This window comes from Spea bombifrons, chromosome 6, assembly GCF_027358695.1.
Source record: "Spea bombifrons isolate aSpeBom1 chromosome 6, aSpeBom1.2.pri, whole genome shotgun sequence".
NCBI lineage: Eukaryota > Metazoa > Chordata > Amphibia > Anura > Pelobatidae > Spea > Spea bombifrons.
In genome coordinates this window covers 24,338,904-24,359,004 of record NC_071092.1, presented here as the reverse complement: position 1 = coordinate 24,359,004, position 20,101 = coordinate 24,338,904, and the positions used below count along the sequence as shown (strand labels likewise).

General features: G+C 38.3%; 1 protein-coding gene across 1 annotated transcript; it reads left to right on the top strand.

Annotated features, from left to right (window-relative positions):
* Positions 1-1,308: 1,308 nt before the first annotated feature.
* SOX10 (SRY-box transcription factor 10) lies at positions 1,309-8,225 on the top strand. The gene is made up of 4 exons (XM_053470062.1): positions 1,309-1,411; positions 5,255-5,657; positions 5,987-6,240; positions 6,511-8,225. The coding sequence occupies exons 2-4, from the start codon at positions 5,272-5,274 to the stop codon at positions 7,185-7,187; spliced, it is 1,317 nt and encodes a 438-aa protein (XP_053326037.1). The 5' UTR covers positions 1,309-1,411; positions 5,255-5,271; the 3' UTR covers positions 7,188-8,225.
* The last annotated feature ends 11,876 nt before the right edge of the window (positions 8,226-20,101 follow it).

Here is a 20,101-nt window from a genome sequence, read left to right as displayed (position 1 = left end):
TGTAACTAAAATATTACATGGCCTCCAGGTCTGCAGACAAACTTTACTGGAACAATGTGGCACAAAGTCTAGTTCTCTTCAGCGCTACACTACATTAATATATACAGCACTTTAAAGAAAAATAATGAGACATCTCCACTAATGATCACTTTGGTTGTCTTTCATCTTAAAATACTATCATGTTCACAGTGTTGCTACTGAGTAATGGATGATTGGAGGCACTGTAATAGTTTTTTTTGGATCGACAATGGATAGCATAAAAAATATAAAAGAAAAATGTCTGAGAGTCGATTAACAAGAGGGCACGTTTGTAGATAAAGAGGAATATGAGGATAGTATAACTAAACAAAGAGTAGTAGTTGCACAAGGCCGCTATTCACAAATATCAGTAAAATACAATATGCCATTAATTAAATATATCAGTTCTTTAACTGGCTTTCAAGGTGAGCTAAGCAGGGAAACAGTTTGAACGGTTATATATATATCTATGTTCAGTGGTGTGTGTTAATGTATGTTTTTTTTATTATTACAAGACTTCATTGTACTATAGCAGCGTGTAAAATCTGAGGATTAGAAAGTAAGAGATTCAGGTCTGGATTAGAAATCAATGAATGAGATGCTGTGTCAGTAAGAGTTGAAGTTCTGGATTAGTTGTGGGTGCTGGGTGTGCTAGCTCTACACTGTGATATCCAATTCTGGAATGGAAATTATTCATTTCCAAATGGACGAAGAATGGATTTAATAATGGAGGACTAGTAGAGTGGGTATGAGATAAATATACATTTATGTGTGTACATGTAAAGTGATTTTGCGTGACCGAGGAGGCATGTTGTATGTGTACGAAAGAATGTACATTAGCTCAAGATACAGCTGGATAAATCTCCATTTTAATAGCAGGAAGGATTTGAGTTTATTTTGACTGATAGAAGTCTATGGGTTAATTGAAGATTGAAGAGAGGTAATGTTCTGGAATACCAGTGGGTGAAACTTCTCAGAACAGAGCTGGAAAAAAACAGTATATTGTATATTTGTCAAATGTAGTTGAGGGACTACCTAAACATCATTGATTAAGTACGGTATTTTCTAAAAATGAAAAAAAATTCGGCAACACCAAAAATCAGCAAATGGGGTTTAAATTCTATTTTAGAAAGAGGGGGGTCTTGTGTTTTTTGTTTTTGTTCAGTTGGCAGAAATAGGTACGTTTCGCTCTTAATTTCCACCCCCTCCATCTGTGGCAGCCAATCAGATGGGCGGTGGATGAGATGTAGTTTGTTTGAGAAAAGCTTCGCCTTAAAGGCATGGGGAGAAGTGATCAGGGCAGCGAACAGAGCATCATTCAGATACGAGAACAGAGGCTCTATTACTGACACAGCAGTGAGCCAGCTCACCTCCTACCACCAAGACTCAATAGGTACGTCCTGCATTCCCATTTTTCCAGTCTCTCTTTTCTCCCCATTTCTCTGCAATTTGGAATATGTTTTATTTCACCAGAATATTTTTGGTATGCTAAATCAGATTTCTTCTTTTAACCAAATTATTTTTGATTCTCTTTTTTAACTTCATTGACTACCATATAGTTAACTATATTTTTACATCTGAATTATAAATATATATTCTACTCTCTACTAATATATATATATATTCTATTCTACTAATTTTCTCTGTATTGTTTTCTTTTCTTTTACCTATCCACTCACTTTTTGTTTGTTTTCTTCTGACTTTGTCTTTTACCATTTTCTTTTTAGAATCTTTTCATCAAATATCTAGTTATATACACTTTTAGTGCCAGCTCAGCTCTTTCTCCTCTCCTAATTGACAACTCTATACTAACCTCCCCTTCTGTTCTCTCATATATTTCAAATTTCTTTCACTTATCTTTCTTTTTTTTATTCCTTTATTGCATTTTATTATTCCACATTCTCAATTTTTATCTGTTTTATAATTTTTGTCATATTAACCAATAGATAAACATGGTTGACAGTATTCATGTTAATTTGTGTTTTATTCTAAATGTATCGTTTATATATATATATATATATATATATATATATATATATATATATATTATATACAGTATATATTTTCATTATCGACACTGCAGATGTTGGACCTTTATAAATAGACCTATCTTGGGGTCAAACCTTTCCACATTGTTCTAGACAACAGTCTTAATGGCATTACTCTATACTTCATGGTTTGAAGAGTGACTACAGTTAGTTTACATGTGTATCTTCTATATAAGTCACAATCTATGGACACGCAGCACTCACTGGTTAATTGTGCTTGTTGTTTTCTTATTAATGCGTAAATGGGAATGGACATCATACCAAACCCCTTCTATTTTTCTACCATTCCTGTACAATATGCTGTTTAATCCCAGAAGTCCATAAGATGGTTTTAGAATATTTAAACAAGTTGTTGGCACATTCTCATTTGTTTTTGAAAAAATGGAACATACATTTATTTCTTGGTAACTAAATCTTAATTTGAAAGACGCACTTATAAACTTGTAAAACAGTCAGCGAGGTGCTCTGTGTTTAGACTGGTGTATAAGCTGATGTTGTTAAACTTATATTTAATGAAGGGACTTACTTTGTTTTTATATTCTGAACTGAACAAGCAATGGGTGAAAAGTAACATCTAAGCATAAAGGTGAATTATTAAAACCCCACGCACACAATTAAACAAACTTCATCGATAGCTACCGAGATGTTTTGCATTCTTCCCAGAGAGATATATAAGAAAACAATTTTGTTTCCATTTTGTTTTCTTTTGTTTTTTTTTTAAAGAGATTTTCTCTTTAAATCGGATTCTGACATTATTATATGTGTTGTTGTATTTTACATTTCAAATTAATTTGAATATTTTTATTTCATTTTTGTTATTTGTATTATTTTTCTTGGGTCAATTGAAAATACTTCTGCGGTTTAAGCTTATCAGCTCCTAAAACTAATAGTATAGTGCTACCATCTTTCCCATTAGCATCTGAGAACCCTCTTAACCTTGGATAAAATACTTTTAAAAAAGACTAATATATTCATCAGCGTTGTATATTGAGGCACAGCAATGATTTATACAAGTAAACTAGCGTTGCTTAATTTCAGTGTCTGTGGGATCAACAATAAGGACTTGGATGTGGTTGTAGTCAGTAATGTTGCTCAAGCAAATCCTTTACAACAATTAGAATTTGAATAAAAATCCCAAAATTGATGAGCTAATACCAGGGGTTAGCACCAAAGTATATAGATGGTAGACACTAATTCGCACTTGCTGGTCTTCATGATTTGAAGTACCTCCATTGGCCGTGGGTTTTCTCAAGCCAAGCCACAGAGAGCTGATATATATCGCTTGTCCTACACAGACAAACACTGTAATTTATTAAACACTACAAAACATCATTTAAAAACATATAATCAGTGAAGAAACATAACTATATTTTATTAAAAAATGGATAGTTTTCTTCTCAAATAATCTGTGATTTGCCATTGTTTATTCACTCTTTGTAAGTCAGTTTGTCCATATGCAGTCATGTTTGTTATGACAGCATTTTACCATTTGGCCATAAGGTCAGATTTTCAATTGACCAACTGTAGTTTATTTCCTAAACATACATATGATATTGTAAGTCTTTGAACTCCTACCACTTCACATTAAACCAAAAGGAGGCAAATACTTTTCATCTATAAAAAATTTAATTAATCTAGAAATTTTCCAGTAAACTTTTTTAACATGTTTATATTTTTTCTTTATTTTTTTTTCTCCTCTTGAAGTACATAATTAGGAGTCTAGGACTAAGAAATTTTCTTAAGTTCATCAGATAGTGTTAGCATAACCTAGGAATATGAGGAATGAGCTGATACCGGGACTTAAAGTTTTAGCAGTTTAATAGTCCGACAAACACTTTAAGTGACATGCTAACGGAGGCAAACAAAAGTTTCGAGTAAGACTTCTTATGAAAAACATTACTTTTGAAAGGGTAAATATATAGTGAATTCTGTGACCTATATTAAAAAAGGGGGTTATTCCAACTGAGATATGTCAGTAAGGAAAGCATTATTTAGGGTGCTAAAATATCATTAAAGAATTAAAAACTTTCCTCTAGACTGTGTGACTGCGCGCTCGCCATTTCACCATGAGAAAGGTATAAAAAGCTTGGGAATCACGGCTAAGCTCTGAGAGTTCCCAGATTTAAGTATAAGAATAATTAATTGATGTTTCACAATCCCACTACAACCCGTCCATACAGAACTATTTTTATATCTCTTCCTTCGGTCGTTTATAAAACTTATTTAGAGTTCTAAAAATCTGTGTAATAAAATGTTTTTTTTTATGTATTGTTTAAAGCATTGGGTTTAAAGTTTTCCATTGTTTAAATTACAGTTTTTAAACTACATTTTAACACTATAACATAAATGTAACATTTACTGCTGGGGGAAAGAGCCATTTACTATATTCATATAAAAGTAATTGAGTCCATTTCAGTGATCAGTTTGAAGCAAGAAGGACAAATTCCCTTCTAATTTGCCATCAACTTTATGTATATGGACAATCTGGAGGAAAAAAAAACTAGGATATTTTAGATATTCAGACGGGGACCATAAAATGTACTTGTTTCATGAAAAGTAATTATTAAGTCAAATTGTTTATTTTCATTTTTAAACATTTGTACAAAAATATGTTATTATTATTATTATTATTATTATTATTTCAAACTCTCCAACCCTTTTTAACACATTGAAACAGGATTAGTCTCTTTATGAATTTACTGTTGTGAGGATCCTAATTACATATGTTTGGAGGAAAAGTATTAGGAAGAAAATGCAAATTATCCGGCTCAGTCATTGCTTGGGTTTTCTTGAGGGAGTGTATCACTTGTAGAATTTTAGATAAGGATGGATTTCTATCTATTATTTGATATCTATTCTATCTATTATTTGATAAACTCCTCTACCATTTGTCGAGTGAGCTAGTTCACATTACTGTTAACAGCCTAGGTACTGGGTGTAAGAAAGTGTTGTGTCTTTTTTTTTTTGGGGGGGGCTCTTGTCTTAATGTTTTTGAAGACCAAGTAATATGTGTTATTTCCAATGCTTGACATTTAAATGTGGCACCCTAAAAAAAGATGCTGCTACATATAACAGCATTACACAAGGGTACACTTCATTTTAAGCTTCTAAAAAACAAAAATATATGACTCTCAAGGTAATTGTATTACCCATGCTCAAAATGCCACTGACTTTGTTTCCCATTCCAGGTTTAAATCCAGACAACATGAGTGATGATCAAAGCCTGTCTGAGGTTGAGATGAGCCCTGTAGGATCAGAAGACACATCTCTGACTCCAGACCCAATGCCACCTCATGCCCATTCCGGCCCAGATGATGATGAGGAAGGAAAGGTGAAAAAGGAGCAAGATTCAGAGGATGAGAGGTTTCCAGTATGCATTCGAGAAGCAGTTTCCCAGGTCCTTAGTGGCTACGACTGGACGTTAGTGCCAATGCCTGTGAGAGTAAATGGTGGCAGTAAGTCCAAACCACATGTTAAAAGGCCTATGAATGCATTTATGGTATGGGCACAAGCTGCACGAAGAAAGTTGGCTGACCAGTACCCACATCTACACAATGCAGAACTAAGCAAGACTCTGGGCAAATTGTGGAGGTAAGAATCCTTAAACAACATTTGCTTTACTTGTTTATTGGAAACAAGTATTGTTACTTAAAACATAGTAGTAGTGATAATGACCTTCCATTTAACACTAAAATACATTTGTTTTGTATTACATATGTATAATTAAAACCACAAGTATATAACCAACTCAGGTTAGTATCCAAATGACCAGTACTGTAATTTACTTTGATATATGAATCAGATTGAAATTAGAAAAAGGAGAAAACTCATGAACTCCCACTACTCTTTAAAAAGTATACTTTCTCTTTCTGTTATATTTCTAAACCGTGATCAAACTGTTTGTTTTTTTCTCCCCACAGGTTGCTCAATGAGAATGACAAAAGGCCCTTTATAGAAGAGGCTGAGAGATTACGAATGCAGCACAAGAAGGACCATCCAGACTATAAGTACCAGCCTCGCAGAAGAAAAAATGGGAAGCCTGCACCTGGAGAGGGTGATGGGTCTTCTGAGACAGAGGGGGGTGCAACGTCCATACAAGCACATTACAAAAACTCACACCTTGACCACAGACACGGTTCCCCAATGTCTGATGGAAATTCAGAGCACTCTACAGGTATGTATTAGAGATGCTACATGGAATAACACGCTACCAATAAATCATAAGCAAATAACAAAACATAGTTATTAAATTATTTATAGCATTTTGGAAATGGCAATACTGGGAATCTGATATTTCTTTCAAAGTTCCCTCTTTCTGGCTACATCTATGCATAGTACACCAGTCTTATCCAGTTGGCACCTATGTTTCTTAGTACGTAGTTACACCACTTTTCTACTGTATTGCTCCATGTTTTTCATCTTACCTTATGCCTTTACACTCTAGGTCAAAGCCATGGACCTCCAACTCCTCCAACAACACCCAAGACAGAGCTTCAGACAGGAAAGGCTGATAATAAGAGGGATGGATCTCGCTCCATGGCGGAAGGAGGGAAACCCCATATTGATTTTGGAAACGTGGATATAGGAGAAATCAGCCATGATGTCATGTCCAACATGGAGCCATTTGATGTCAATGAGTTTGACCAATATCTCCCACCAAATGGCCATGCTGGTCACCCAAGTCACATTGGAGGCTACACTTCAAGCTATGGCCTTACCGGAGCTCTGGCTGCTGGCCCTTCTGCTTGGGCTCTAACAAAGCAACACCCTTCAGCCGTGGCAGACTCCAAAGCTCAGGTGAAGACAGAAGGCTCAAGCACAAGCCACTATACGGAGCAGCCTTCCACATCTCAGCTGACCTACACCTCTTTGGGCTTGCCACATTATGGCTCAGCATTTCCTTCAATTTCCAGGCCTCAGTTTGAATACTCAGATCACCAGCCTTCAAGTTCTTATTACAGCCATTCCAGCCAAGCCTCCAGCTTGTACTCAGCTTTCTCCTACATGGGTCCCCCCCAACGTCCTCTCTATACTGCAATCTCTGATCCCCCTAGTGTGGCTCAGTCGCATAGTCCCACACACTGGGAACAGCCCGTCTACACTACTTTATCAAGACCATGAACCAAACAGAGAAGTAAACAAAGGAGGGACATCTCTCGGAGAAAAACAAGCTCCGACTTGGTCCTCCCACAGCTCAAATCCCAGGTAGAATCCGGATTCCAAGAGCACCAGGAAACTATAGTCGTTTTCTGCAGGCCCATGGGAAAGACGGTGACTGGGAAACATGGGCCATCTTTTCTGATAAAACTCCAGTGTAAAAATGATGGGGGTAGCATAGCTGGTTAATGAAGGGATGGGGGAAGGGAATACAGATTATACACAGTTTATGGACTAGTGTCTCCTAAACAAGGCAGGAAGATGCAACATCTGCTTTGGTAGTGGCTTTGTTCGGGTGTGCAGGAAAGTCCGCAGAGATTTGACTATGCATAATCACTGGCTGCTGAAGGCAGATGCACCTCTGAAAGTCGCTTCTAGTACATTGACATCCTTACCCAGTTTACCTGGTCTGCTAACTTGTTTGATATAAGGGATAGTTCAAACATCACTAATCAATTTAACATTGTTTGGAATTGAATTCATCATGTTGACTTGTCCACACTGTAGTAAAATGCATAGTTGCTTAAGAAGGAAAACATGATGCAGTTTTTTTATTTTAATCGCATTCCTTTGACATGGAAGCTGATCAAACAAAGCTGCATCTAATAATTCCTGACATATGAGAGCAAGAAGATAAATGGTTATTCCTGTCATAGCACTGACATTATGCACTCCACTAATTGTACTGGTGAGAGCAATATGGCATCGGTGTCAAATGAATAACTGTTGGGTGCACTAAGGTAGCCAACAATTGGCTTTCGTATTCATCCACAGTATTGTGTGATGCTCATGTACCTCTCTTGAAAAGAGCAAGATGGCGGTTTTCACGTCTTCATCATGATATTGTGCTGTCGTTTATTCTGAAGTGACAACCACATGTTTATTATAAATACTTGGCTGTGACAAATACAGTTTCAGGTCTACAGAGACAGAAGTCAGATGGTCCACTTATTGTGTAGTCATGTATATACTACAAGAAATAAGATCTTAAGGGAAGAGAAATTCAGAAACATTTCAGGGGCTGTCATTTATGTTGACAAAAGGAGCAGGTGCCCAAAGCTCTGACAAAAGGTTCACAAAAGCTAAAGTACAGTATCTTTTTTGTTTGTCTAGAATATGGGCACAGTTAACTTCTAAGCATCCACACAACCTGTAAATAGATTCTTACCACGAAGTCTGAAGTGGAAGAAACAGTTTTCAAATATTATCGAGTGAATGCCCCTTTCCACACACACTGAGCGCTAACTATGTCCCTGTACATGGCTAACATCACCAGCCCGGCTCTATCACCCTCCTAGCTCGCATATGGAGAGGGATGAGTAGACCCCTGGGCTAATTTACATGGGAATTGCCCAGGTATGTCCGCATCAAGATCATTTTTCTATCATGTTCTACACTGGCCTCAAACAACAAAGGGTGAAGTAATACAGATGTCAAAAACTGTGCTACTGCCATGTTATGATATACATGACTCCACATAAGTAAGAAACGTTTTCATAGTACATGTTCTTAAATTCCGTAAGGTAGCCATTTTCAGCATCCACATGTTTACAGCTGACGTTTTCCCTTACATGACATATTATGGCTACTCTAAAGTATGTTTATCAGGATGAAAAAATGGAAACAGTAAAGGAAATATGTAAATATAAAAATATATATAATTATCTTTATATATATATTTTTGTTTTGGACAGAGGTGGTGGAGACAGGTGTTTTTAAACCAATAATGTCTCGGTGGAATTTGATGTTAACCATTTTTTTTTTAATTTCAGGTTTTGATATGAAGAGGGACAGAAACCTATTAACCCATTTGGGGTTTACTCTTTGATGCTTTGTCCTATGCCCAAGTTAACCCCAGTGTATAATAATAATTACCCCTTCCTCCATCAGTGTTTATTCAGTTAGAGAAAACGGTTTTGTTTGTCTTCCCTCTCTCAATATATGTAACTGCATCTTTGTTATTTATGTAAATATGCTTTTATCTTATCTAGTACTTGTCATTCTTTTAACTGTGCGCAAAACTTATACAAAAATATATATTAAAAAATTAAGTCAAATGCCTTCTTGAGTTATGGTTATTTTTATTATCATTGTGTTTCTAGCCAAAGGATGGGAGTGACACTAGGGTTACTGGGAGCTGTGTGCAGGATTTCACACACTCTCTCACTCTAACACTATAAACTAACACACATCCACACACTCTAACACTGTACACTAACACACGTTCTTGTCTTGCACAGAGACAATCTTCGGAGCACCTTGCGCTATAACTGTAGAGTAGTGACACCTCCCATCCCCATCTGAATAAGTGAGCATTGTTTGAAGAATCTGTACTGTGTGAGCCTTGGTAACAGGGGTGCTTGGGTGCAGTCAACTTCTAGCTTAAAGCAGAGGTGATGAAACTCTGGCAGCAAACATGTATGTATGTTCTACACACTCAGGTATGGCAGCTTGATGAAAACATGGATAAAATGGGTAGAAACAACATTTGTTTAAGAAACCGTTAACAAGGACTTCGATCAGGGAATAAAGGGATCAGTCACATCAGAACTTTGAATGTAGCAGATTGTGTTTGCTTCGGTATTCCTGTACTTCCGAACCACAATAATGTTCCACTTAGAAAAGCTTTCTGTTTAGTTTCCTTGTACGATGTAGGTACGGCTATTGGAATGCAATCACATGCTTCCAATGCATTCTCCATCCAGGACAGACGTCCCGAATGATGTGCTAGTCTGGTTAAGAGAATAGAGTGAAAGGATTAGTGAAAGTATCGCCCTGTCGGGCACAAAAAGACTTGAGTAATTTTATTTTTGTGAATTAAAAAGACGTGTCTAGCCAACACACACTAATAATATGTGTTGAATCTGGATAAATGTTAAATGATAGTTTTCTTCCCCTTTCTGAGTCATGATTTCAAAAGTATACTATAGTTTTTTAACCCCAAACAAGATTTACAGTTTTTTCCAAATGTATTGGACCTAAAAAAAAATTGTACATGTAAATTCAATCTAAATCAGATTACAGTTTCATTATGCACCCATATTTATAGCTGCTGTATTTGGGTCAATATAGAAGAGTAAAAACCCTTTTATTAATTAAAAGTGAAGAGAATGATTAGTGACACACACAAACCTTGTGTGGTGATTTTGCTACTGGTGTGTTGTGGTTGAATGCAGGTGACTTTATTAAGTATATCTTTAAATAATGACAAGTCAAGGTTACCTTGAAGATCGATATCAGAGCCACGGTTACCACATTTGTCGATTAACTAGATAGAGTCAACATGATTGGCTATTAAAGGTTTAATATTTAAAGAGCTCCCCAGGTATGAATAAGAGTAGATAGGGCATTTCAAGAAGACGACTTGAAAAAGGTGAGAGGAAACAGAAATGGTTAAATATGGTGCCCAATGTGCCTCCCAATTCCAGCCCCTCCCCTGCAGTCTCTGGTTCCTCATGATCATATCATAGAGCGAGGAAAACAAAGACCCCATTTAAAGGAGCTCTTGAGAATTTGACCCCGGAAAAGCCAGAACTGCTCCTGCAGATTTGCACACAAAGCTTAGTCTGCACGGATGAAATTTCACATCCCCAATGTGATTAAGAGATTCTGCTGTGGGACGCTGGCCTGATTAACTAATTAACCCTCCTGGTCCGTTGTTACCAGCAGGGTGATCAGGCGGACTTGTCTTGAAATCTTAGTAGCGTTTTTGCAAAAGAGCCTTTAATTTAATTTCCTAAAACTGGATGGCTCACGCAGTTCAATCCAACCATGTAGCCAGTGACACCTTTCCTCACTATAGGCCTTTGACCCAACAAAAAGGGTTAAAACTAAGGCCGGGAAAATCCTTGTGACGCCACAAGTATATCTCTGTTTAAGAAACTGATATGGAAACCAAAACTTCCTAATAATCTGACTCTTGTCAACACGCTCATTTTTCTGTTATCAAAGAGGATCTCAGGCAGCAATTACATTACAAGGAGTAAAATCACAATGAGGACTTGTTTGCACCTTAATATATGACATTTTCATGTAGTTCACTGTGGTCATTATCTAGTCCCAGGTTTATTGATTCTACAAATGATGGTGACCTGAAGCATCTGGAACCCACAGTGTCCATTTAAGAATATCCCCAAGCTTTCCTTGTGGTTATTGACAAATAAGAAATTTTAGGAGAAAATGGGGGGCACTAGCACATTTTTTTGGACAAATACAGTCACAAAATCAGTATTCCCAACCTCAGGAATCCATTGTGGTGTCTTGACCAAAAAAGGCACATTAAAAACGTGTTGGCACCACATAATTCAGACAAGCATCTTGACAGCTGCTGATGTTGCCTGCTATTGAATTGTAGTGTTTGGTGGTATTTAGTGTAACAGAAAAGGGTATTCTAAATGCTATCAGCGTGCAAGTAATACCAAGCCGCCGCAAGGTTTGGCAGCACAGCAAAGTCTTATACGTATTAAACATAGACATTTTTTTTTTTTAAGATATTGGCCGGGAACCATGAAGCACCTGTAAGACAGCCAGGCTATTTTGTGAAAATAATACAGTAATAAGTTTGGCATCTTCATGAAAGCTGGTTAAAGATATGTCAACCATTTTGGGACTTATCCACAAAAACAGTTGCAAGTAATGTGCAGTCGAATTAGTGAGGTGACATTTAAGAACACTCTTCACATTTACTATGTGTTAACTTATGCAGAGCCAGATCAACCTCTGTAAATCTTTTGTAAAGTAGGGTAACCCCATCAGCTAGGGTACATATTTAGATTTTATGTGTTTCTGACCAGCATGAGTAAACGTTGGCTTTCATTGTGTGGAATGTATAACCAAATAACTGATTGCCTTCTGTGAGCTTTACATCCCACATACTGTAGGGGGAGCGAGCACTTTACATGTGCCGATCTGCATCATGTGCACTGTATATGTATCCTGTGAAGAACAGCTGATGTGGTCATCCTATTGCAAAGTCACTTGTTAACACCCCTTTTAAAGAATACATTCTTCCTATAACTGTATTTACACCACGCATTTTAAGCCAGATTGCTGTCAGGGAGGATACAGTATCTACAGTGGTACCCGGACTGCAAAAGTATGTTGTGTTAAAATCCCACTGTGAGACAATGTGGCATTAGGCTCGTGTGTCACAGGCTTTAAGAAACACTATTTTGATGATTATATTGCCTTAGCACACCAATTAGTCCGCATCAGTCCTACCAATGTGTATTTATGTGTAAATGGTTATATGACAAAATCTGAACTACAACTAACCAAGCAAGCATGCGTTTAAAATAATAAAGTTGAGATATATTGTACAGTTCATTTTTGGCATTGAAGGGGTTAAGTCTCTAAATTAAAACCTTTGCCCTGTTTAGTAAATCATAATCCCATTACTGAGTCAGCCTCCACTGCAAGTAAACTGCTGGGATCATGTAAGTACTGGGAAGAGCATTAAAGCTGGGCCTGGAGACAGGAATGCTACAACCTGGCTACAAATATGTGGGTTTAGTTATATGCAGCCATGGCACAAATAACCATCACCATAGCAGGTAACGGCAATGTTCTAGATTACATTTTGAGTTAAATACCACATTTAAATCTTGAGCCAGAACGGGTTTCTTTAAACCCCCAATAATGTTATAAACTTGAAGAGGACGTTAAAAAGAAGGAAGATACATAGCAAAGGATGCCGGAGTGCAGTAAGAACAACTGTAGAAACTTCTGAGAAGTCCTATACATGTCTCAGTACATCTTCTCAAACGTTAAACCCTCTCCGACTTGCAGTTAATTGTCGGTGGGGGCTTTGACATGCCCCAGAGATTGAAATCTGTCAGCGTTGACTTTAGATCAATTACAGCTTTAAAAAAAAAAAAAACATAATTGGACGCCACACTAGTTTAAAAGAAAAGGATTTCAGGACGTTCTCAAACCAACATGGTTCTTCATATAATTTTAGAATATCCTGTGCTAAAGAAACACTTGATCTGCTGCAATAGAATATTCCAAAATAAAATAAATACAGACAGCACTGCCCATTGATCTCGCGTCATATATATCCTTAGAAATTATTTTCAAATGATCAGGTGTGATGGCTGGTTCACACTATAGGCGGACATATGTACATTTAGCACATCTGTCTCGTTTCCTTTCTTTCTTGTTACATGGACTAAACTGTATGACTGTCTCACTGTCAGATGATATTCACAAAATCATATGACTGTGTTTTTCCATTGATGTCAGATGACTTCTGTATTTGTATCAGATGACTGCGGGTCCCAGTATCATATGATTGGATGCGCTTCTATATTACACAGCAATACATGCATCAGACATGAGTGTTTCTACCACGCTGAAACACTGTTAAATGTGGCAAGTTCACTAATATTGAAAATGTGCCATGATAGTTTTAAAGAGCACTATTGTCACAAGTGTGGCAGGGTTCCTCAAGTATCATGAAGTGATGAACCAGGATCTGAAATGGTCCCAGCCACATCTGCATACATATTGACATACAATACATATCTGATAATATGCTCTGCATTGTACAATTATCAAATAAACTATATCATTCTAATATAACCACTGGAATTTCTGCTATTAGTAGATTAATTAAAGGAGCGCTGAACATGTATTTAAATACTCCTTAAATGATTGTTTTCTAAAGCATTTCAATAACTATTAAGGTACTATATTGACTTACCATTTTATTTCAACTCCCTGATACACCATCGATTATTAATGGCCACCACCAGTCAGCTTCTTCTGGTACATTGACCAAACTTGACCTGCATAACATACAGTAAATATGTGAAGGTTCCTTAAAAGTCATCCCACCATTTTTACTTGCAGTAGACTTGGTGTTGGATCTTTATAATACATAGTCAAATGAGGAAAATCAAGTGTTCCACCATCCTATTACGGTAAGTAAAAGCCAAAAATGCCCATAGATACATTTAAGGTTTATATAAAGGTAACAGATGTGTATTTCAAATATATCAAAAGTTCAATCACATTAGGTATTTCATGAGAGTTGGCTTTAGAATCATATAATACAAGACAGGTTGCAACACATGATAAAACATGAATCCTAATTCTGTCTAAAATATATCTTATTTTGGTCAAGTGAAAACATTCTTATCACACACATGACAATTTCATATTTCTACTCTGCTGTTTTTAAATGAGCTGATACATTTAATACATACTTGGGCATAATAGGCAGGCTTAATTTAAAACTGAAGTCACTGGAAACCTTGAGAACATGTTATTTTGCACTATTAAAAAATAAACTAGTAAAAACTAGAGAGCTAGTCCAGGCCTGCTCTCTGCTGCTTGCTCTATATTTGTCTCCTTACATATTTAGGTTCCAAACATTCCCTAAATGCACCAACTTTAACTTTTGCCAATTATTCCTAGTTGATCATTATTCCTAAATTACCATATGAGTGTACAGCAAACCGGTGGCAAACAAAGTGTTAACTACTCAAAGTTTATTTTTTCACACAGTGGTAGAATATTTTGTGTTTGGGGGCTTAAATTCCTGTAATGCCCACGCAGAGTACAATGGAATTTTTAGTCGAGCAGGGCTTCCAACATCTTAGCCTTCCTAAAGGGAAAGCACAACTAGAAGCCAGCAGCTCACAGAGGCTTTACTGCGGCATCTGCTGTTAATGTGAACAAAGCCACGCTATACTTCCTTCTGCAGAAAATGTTAAAGGGACACTCCAGCCATCACATACATGTAAAACACACCACAGGAGTTACTCACCTAGATACACCTACCCAAGGGTTGAGACCAAATGCAGGAGACCCAGGACTTCGACGATCCAAGTAGTGTGCAGGCTCGGGTAGAGGCTACGATAGGTAATGAGTTGAGGTTAGCAAAACAACTGCTGGACTCACAAAGAATGTTAATATGGTTTCTTCTTTGGTGGTAGTGGTGTCACACACTACAAACTGTCCCTTTAAGCGGATTGTGAGTGTGACTTTAGGTTATTCATGGTTGCATTCGCATTTTACATGTTGACCGGCAATGTGAAAGAGCAGCCCTGTGAACGTATACAGCCCCCATACTGCAGATCAGCACATCACACCTGTCAATAACACCTGAAATGTACATGTACACAAAATGGCCCATACAGCAACCCTAGAACCATGTCAACTTTCCCCTCCCTTTTCCATGATGTCCATCTTTTTATGTTTGTTGGGTATAAGTGTCACAGAAATATAATAATGACAACTTTTCCCATATAATATCCAGACCAGTCTTTAAAGAAGCAACTAAATCCAGTTCACATATTTACGAAGGATAGGGTCGGATTTCAATCACCATCAGCCAGTCATACAGAGGCACTACCCTCTTGGCTCAAAAATGTAACAAATACGACTAGGACCTATGTGAAAATGCGAAGGGCTTTGGACCAAATCTGAGAAAAGCTCTTGTATCGCATCTCAAAGAAGAGCCCTGCTGACTGAGACAACAAAACAAGGGGCATGCGCAGCAAGCTGTTTTGTTGCCCAAATGTCTGTTGAACTATGTATAGGACCCAAGCGTCTATTATTTGTCTCTATTGTCCCAGGAACAAGAAAAGGCAACTTCCTACTAGAGCCCTGCGCGGGACTGGTTTTTTAATCCCGCTCCCGCCTCCCAATGCAGTCCTCTACTTCCTACTAGCCCCCAAATGGTGTTGAGTCTGACACTGGATTTGTCAGAACCTCTGCCATAACCCCCACGTGGTTTCAAAATAAATAAGGCTTATCCATAGAGGACTTCTAACTGCTCTGGTTTTCCCAGTGACAATCCATTGAAAGATTCTGCCTTGGTATTGGAAGTTAATGCTTCCGAGGCAACCAGAACTTGTCTTCTGTAGTTTTCTACAGGGGGCTTCTAGTTCATCCCCAAAGCAGAAGCCATCAACAAAAACAAAGTCACGCCCCAGAAATGTGAATCTACTGACCATGCCTGAAGCCAGACTGTTCTTCTGCATGCAACAGGGAGTGCAGCAGTTCTGCCTAACATTATGACACTTTAACTGATCCACAGATCTGCAAAATGGGAGGCATGCTTAAGGGGCAAGGTTACCTTTTTGGTAGCTTGACCACCTAAGGATACTCCTTACGGGTTAACCAGAGGGCTGCATCTTTTTATCTCAAAGAAGAAGAGTTTGTTTGTTGTATGTGTGCTGCCCAGTGCTCCTCCACCCAGTGCTGTAATCAGAAATTTTCAGGGCCATGTGACTATCCTGGACATAAGACAAGATCAAGGACTGATTAAAGTTTGAATCTTTACTGCAGGAAAAACGTGCAGACTAGATGGGCTGAATGGTTCTTATCTGTCATAGAATTTTATGTTTCATGGTCTTAGTCATGGCTTTCTTAGGAGCATCCTTTGTCTGTTGGTAATCCACACGTTAAGGGTCTGATAAACTGATACAAAAGAAAAGCGCCAAAATATCACACACAGACATGGGTGAGTGGAGTTACCAGGGGCTTACCTGGGCTGGGTAAACAGCTTCACCATATCTGAAAGCAGGCACAGGGAGAAACAGATGAAGCAAAATAGCAGACATAGCTCCATTGAATTATTTAGGGGAAAAGCTTGGGAAGGCAACAAAACTTGCTGGATCTTTAAATAGAAAGAAAAAAATTGTATATGTTGCAAAAGCAAGCAGAGTGTGCAAATGCACAAGATCCAAGATGCCAGAACTCCCATCTCTTGAGAACAAAAAGATTATCTTGCAAAAAATCAAATCTTAGTTAGAAAAAAGGGACATTTTTACCATAAAAATCTTTTTCCTTGGCCCATGCGGCAGCCAAACCTAGGGTCATATCCTATTACGTTGTATAAGACAAGTGTCAAGCTGAAACCTCCCCTACCAAGCCTATAAAGAGGAAGCACAACCCTTCTATACCTTGCGTAGTAATGAGACGGACACAAATAGGTAGATGTAAAAAGAGTTTAATAATAATGGGGAGGGAAAATTACACCTAGGGATGTAGCATGTCATGTGTTGGTTGGGTAGCCAAAATAGCTGCTTGAAGGATGATGTGACCAAAAGCTGCTTCTGCTGTGGCCAGAATGTCTAGCTTGCAGCATCTTGTACATTGGCCCATGTTGATGCTTTGCAGATCTGGTCTATAGCAGCATTTTTATGACTTTTGCATCTCACACCTTGTTCTTCTAATACCTCTCGTTCAGCAAGCAGTCAACCTGATCCTGTTTTTTGGCTTCCCATACAAAAGGTATTTGTGGCAGTATCCAGTACTGTCCATTGGACAGTAGAATAATCTCTGTAAACCAGGGTCTTCTTGGCCAAGATGGAGTGATTAAGATCACTTGGTCTTGTTCCAACTTGACCTACCAGATGACTCTTAGAATCTAGGGAACAGGGGGGAATTAATAGGCTAGTTTGGAGTTCCATGCTTCTGACATTGCGTCCAGAAGATCTGGGTTGTCTTTTTTGTTTAGTGAACCAAACCCAATCACATGGCAGCAACTCAATGCATTTAGGCATGTTAGATGTGGTCTAACAAAGCATCAGAATGGGGAATAAAGTGGATTTAAGTGACTTTGAGCATAGCATGATTGTTGGTGCCAGACAGGCTGGTCTGAGTATTTCAGAAACTGCTGATCTACTGGGATTTTCACGCACAACCATCTCTAGAGTTTACAGAGAATGGTCTGAGGAAAAAGAGAAAATATCCAGTGAGTGGAAGTTGTGTAGAAGAAAATGCCTTGTTGATGTCAGAGGAGAATGGGCAGACTGGTTCGAGATGACAGAAAGGCAACAGCAACTCAAATAACTCATACAACCAAGGTATGCAGAATACCATCTCTGAACGCCCAACACGTCGAATCTTGAAGCAGATGGGCTACAGCAGCAGAAGACCACACTGGGTGCCACTCCTGTCAGCTAAGAATGGGAAACTGAAGCTACAAGGCTCACCAAAATTGGTCAATGGAAGAGTGGAAGAACGTTGCCTGGGCTGATGAGTCTCCATCCCAGCTAAGACATTCAGATACCAATTGAGCATCATTTAAATGCAACAGCCTACCTGAGCATTGCTGCTGACCATGTCCATCCCTTTATGACCACAATGTACCCATCTTCTGATGGCTACTCCCAGCAGGATAATGCACCATGTCACAAATCTCACATCATCTAAAACTGGTTTCTTGAAGACAATGAGTTGACTGTACTCCAATATCCTTCATAGTCACCAGATCTCAATCCAATAGAGCACCTTTGGGATGTGGTGGAATGGGAGATTTGCCTCATGGATGTGCAGCAGACAAATATGCATGTGGACCAAAATCTCTGAGGAATGTTTCAAGCCCTTTGTAGAAATTATGCTGCAAAGAATGAAGGCAGTTCTGAAGGCAAAAGGGCGTCCAACCCAGTACTACCAAGGTGTAACTAATAAAGTGGCTAGTGAGTGTATGTTGCCCAGTTAAATATGGACTGCCTTTCCCAGTACACTCTCTACATTTTCTCTCATCATCCTGCTATATTGTAGAAAGCTTATAGTTCTTGCAACGTGTTTCTTTGGAATCCACCTTGATGAACAAGTCGCCTAGCTACAAAATGATAAAAATTGTGAGATGCTTTTGTTATTTCAGGAAAGAGCACTTGTCTCTTCCTCGGCTTGGTTTATTCCTGTAAAACTGATTAGACCTGTTGGGGTAAAGCTGGTTGGTCCTTTCTTCTGGTCTGCTTATTCTTCTAAAAGAACAAAAACAAGTATGCGACTCCAGTGACTGTTCTGTTCCTGTGGAAGAGCGTTCTCTCCTTCTGACACCTTCTTTAAGGTGGGTATAAAGGTAAGAAGTGCCTTGTGTTGAAAAGCTGAAGCAGAGTATGTTCGTCTCATGCAGCCTTCTGTCCCTCTATCATTGGCATCCTTCAAGTCAGAGGGATCTTCTACCAGTATTGTAGTATGCTTACCAAGACGAGTAATAGCTATATCAATTTAAGGTACACTATTCACTCCTTCATTCTCAGTTCTTTCAAGAGAAAAGCATGTGGGGAACTTTTTGCTCTTTAAGCAAGTGGACTTTAAATAGACTGTGTGGAACCATAGGATCTCGAGTAGATCCTATGGTTGCAGATATGGCTGACCCTCAGGGACCAAACAGTAAAACAGTAACATCAGAGATCACATAGGGCAGAAAACATGAATCATTAAGGGAGAGGCAATTTAAAGATTTGTTCCAGCCCTGCTTTCTCTCCTAAAATATCGCAACAGCATGTGAAACATTGTTAGAGCTGGACTGAACAACAAAGGCCATATACCGTGTCCAGCTGCACCAAACATTAAATATGTTATTCTAACTATCTCTCTCACTGCTTCCAATAAGTAGGTTAGAGGAGTCTTAGAGCAGCTCTTTGGCTGCGGCCAAGCTTTCCATATAAAATGGAAATTATTTACTTGTTACATTAGTATTTTTATAGGACCAACCCCTGAAATCATACTAATACAAGAAGCAGGTCTCTCTGTACTTTGCCTGGGAAAACCTTTCATATCCTAGAATCTTGTGAAACCTTCACTCTGGGCATAACTGTCTAACATAGCGCAAACCAGATTTTTATTAATCCAAGATCCACGTCTACGGCATATATATTTTGTCCAAACATTTGTGCTGGGGTCATGGCTGTGCAGTAACCCAGGTGTGACAAGAACGTAGCAGCAGACCATGAATCTGGGAAAACAAAGACCAGGATTCATCCAGTTTTCTGATACTCCTGAGAAATTTGTCCCCACCATAAGTATTTCCATAGCAACAGGTGCAGAGGTAGGAAGACACAATGGGCTCTCTGTTCTGCCAAATACAGGTAAGGAACAGAGGTGGGGGTTTAGGAAGAGCTTGGAAGAAA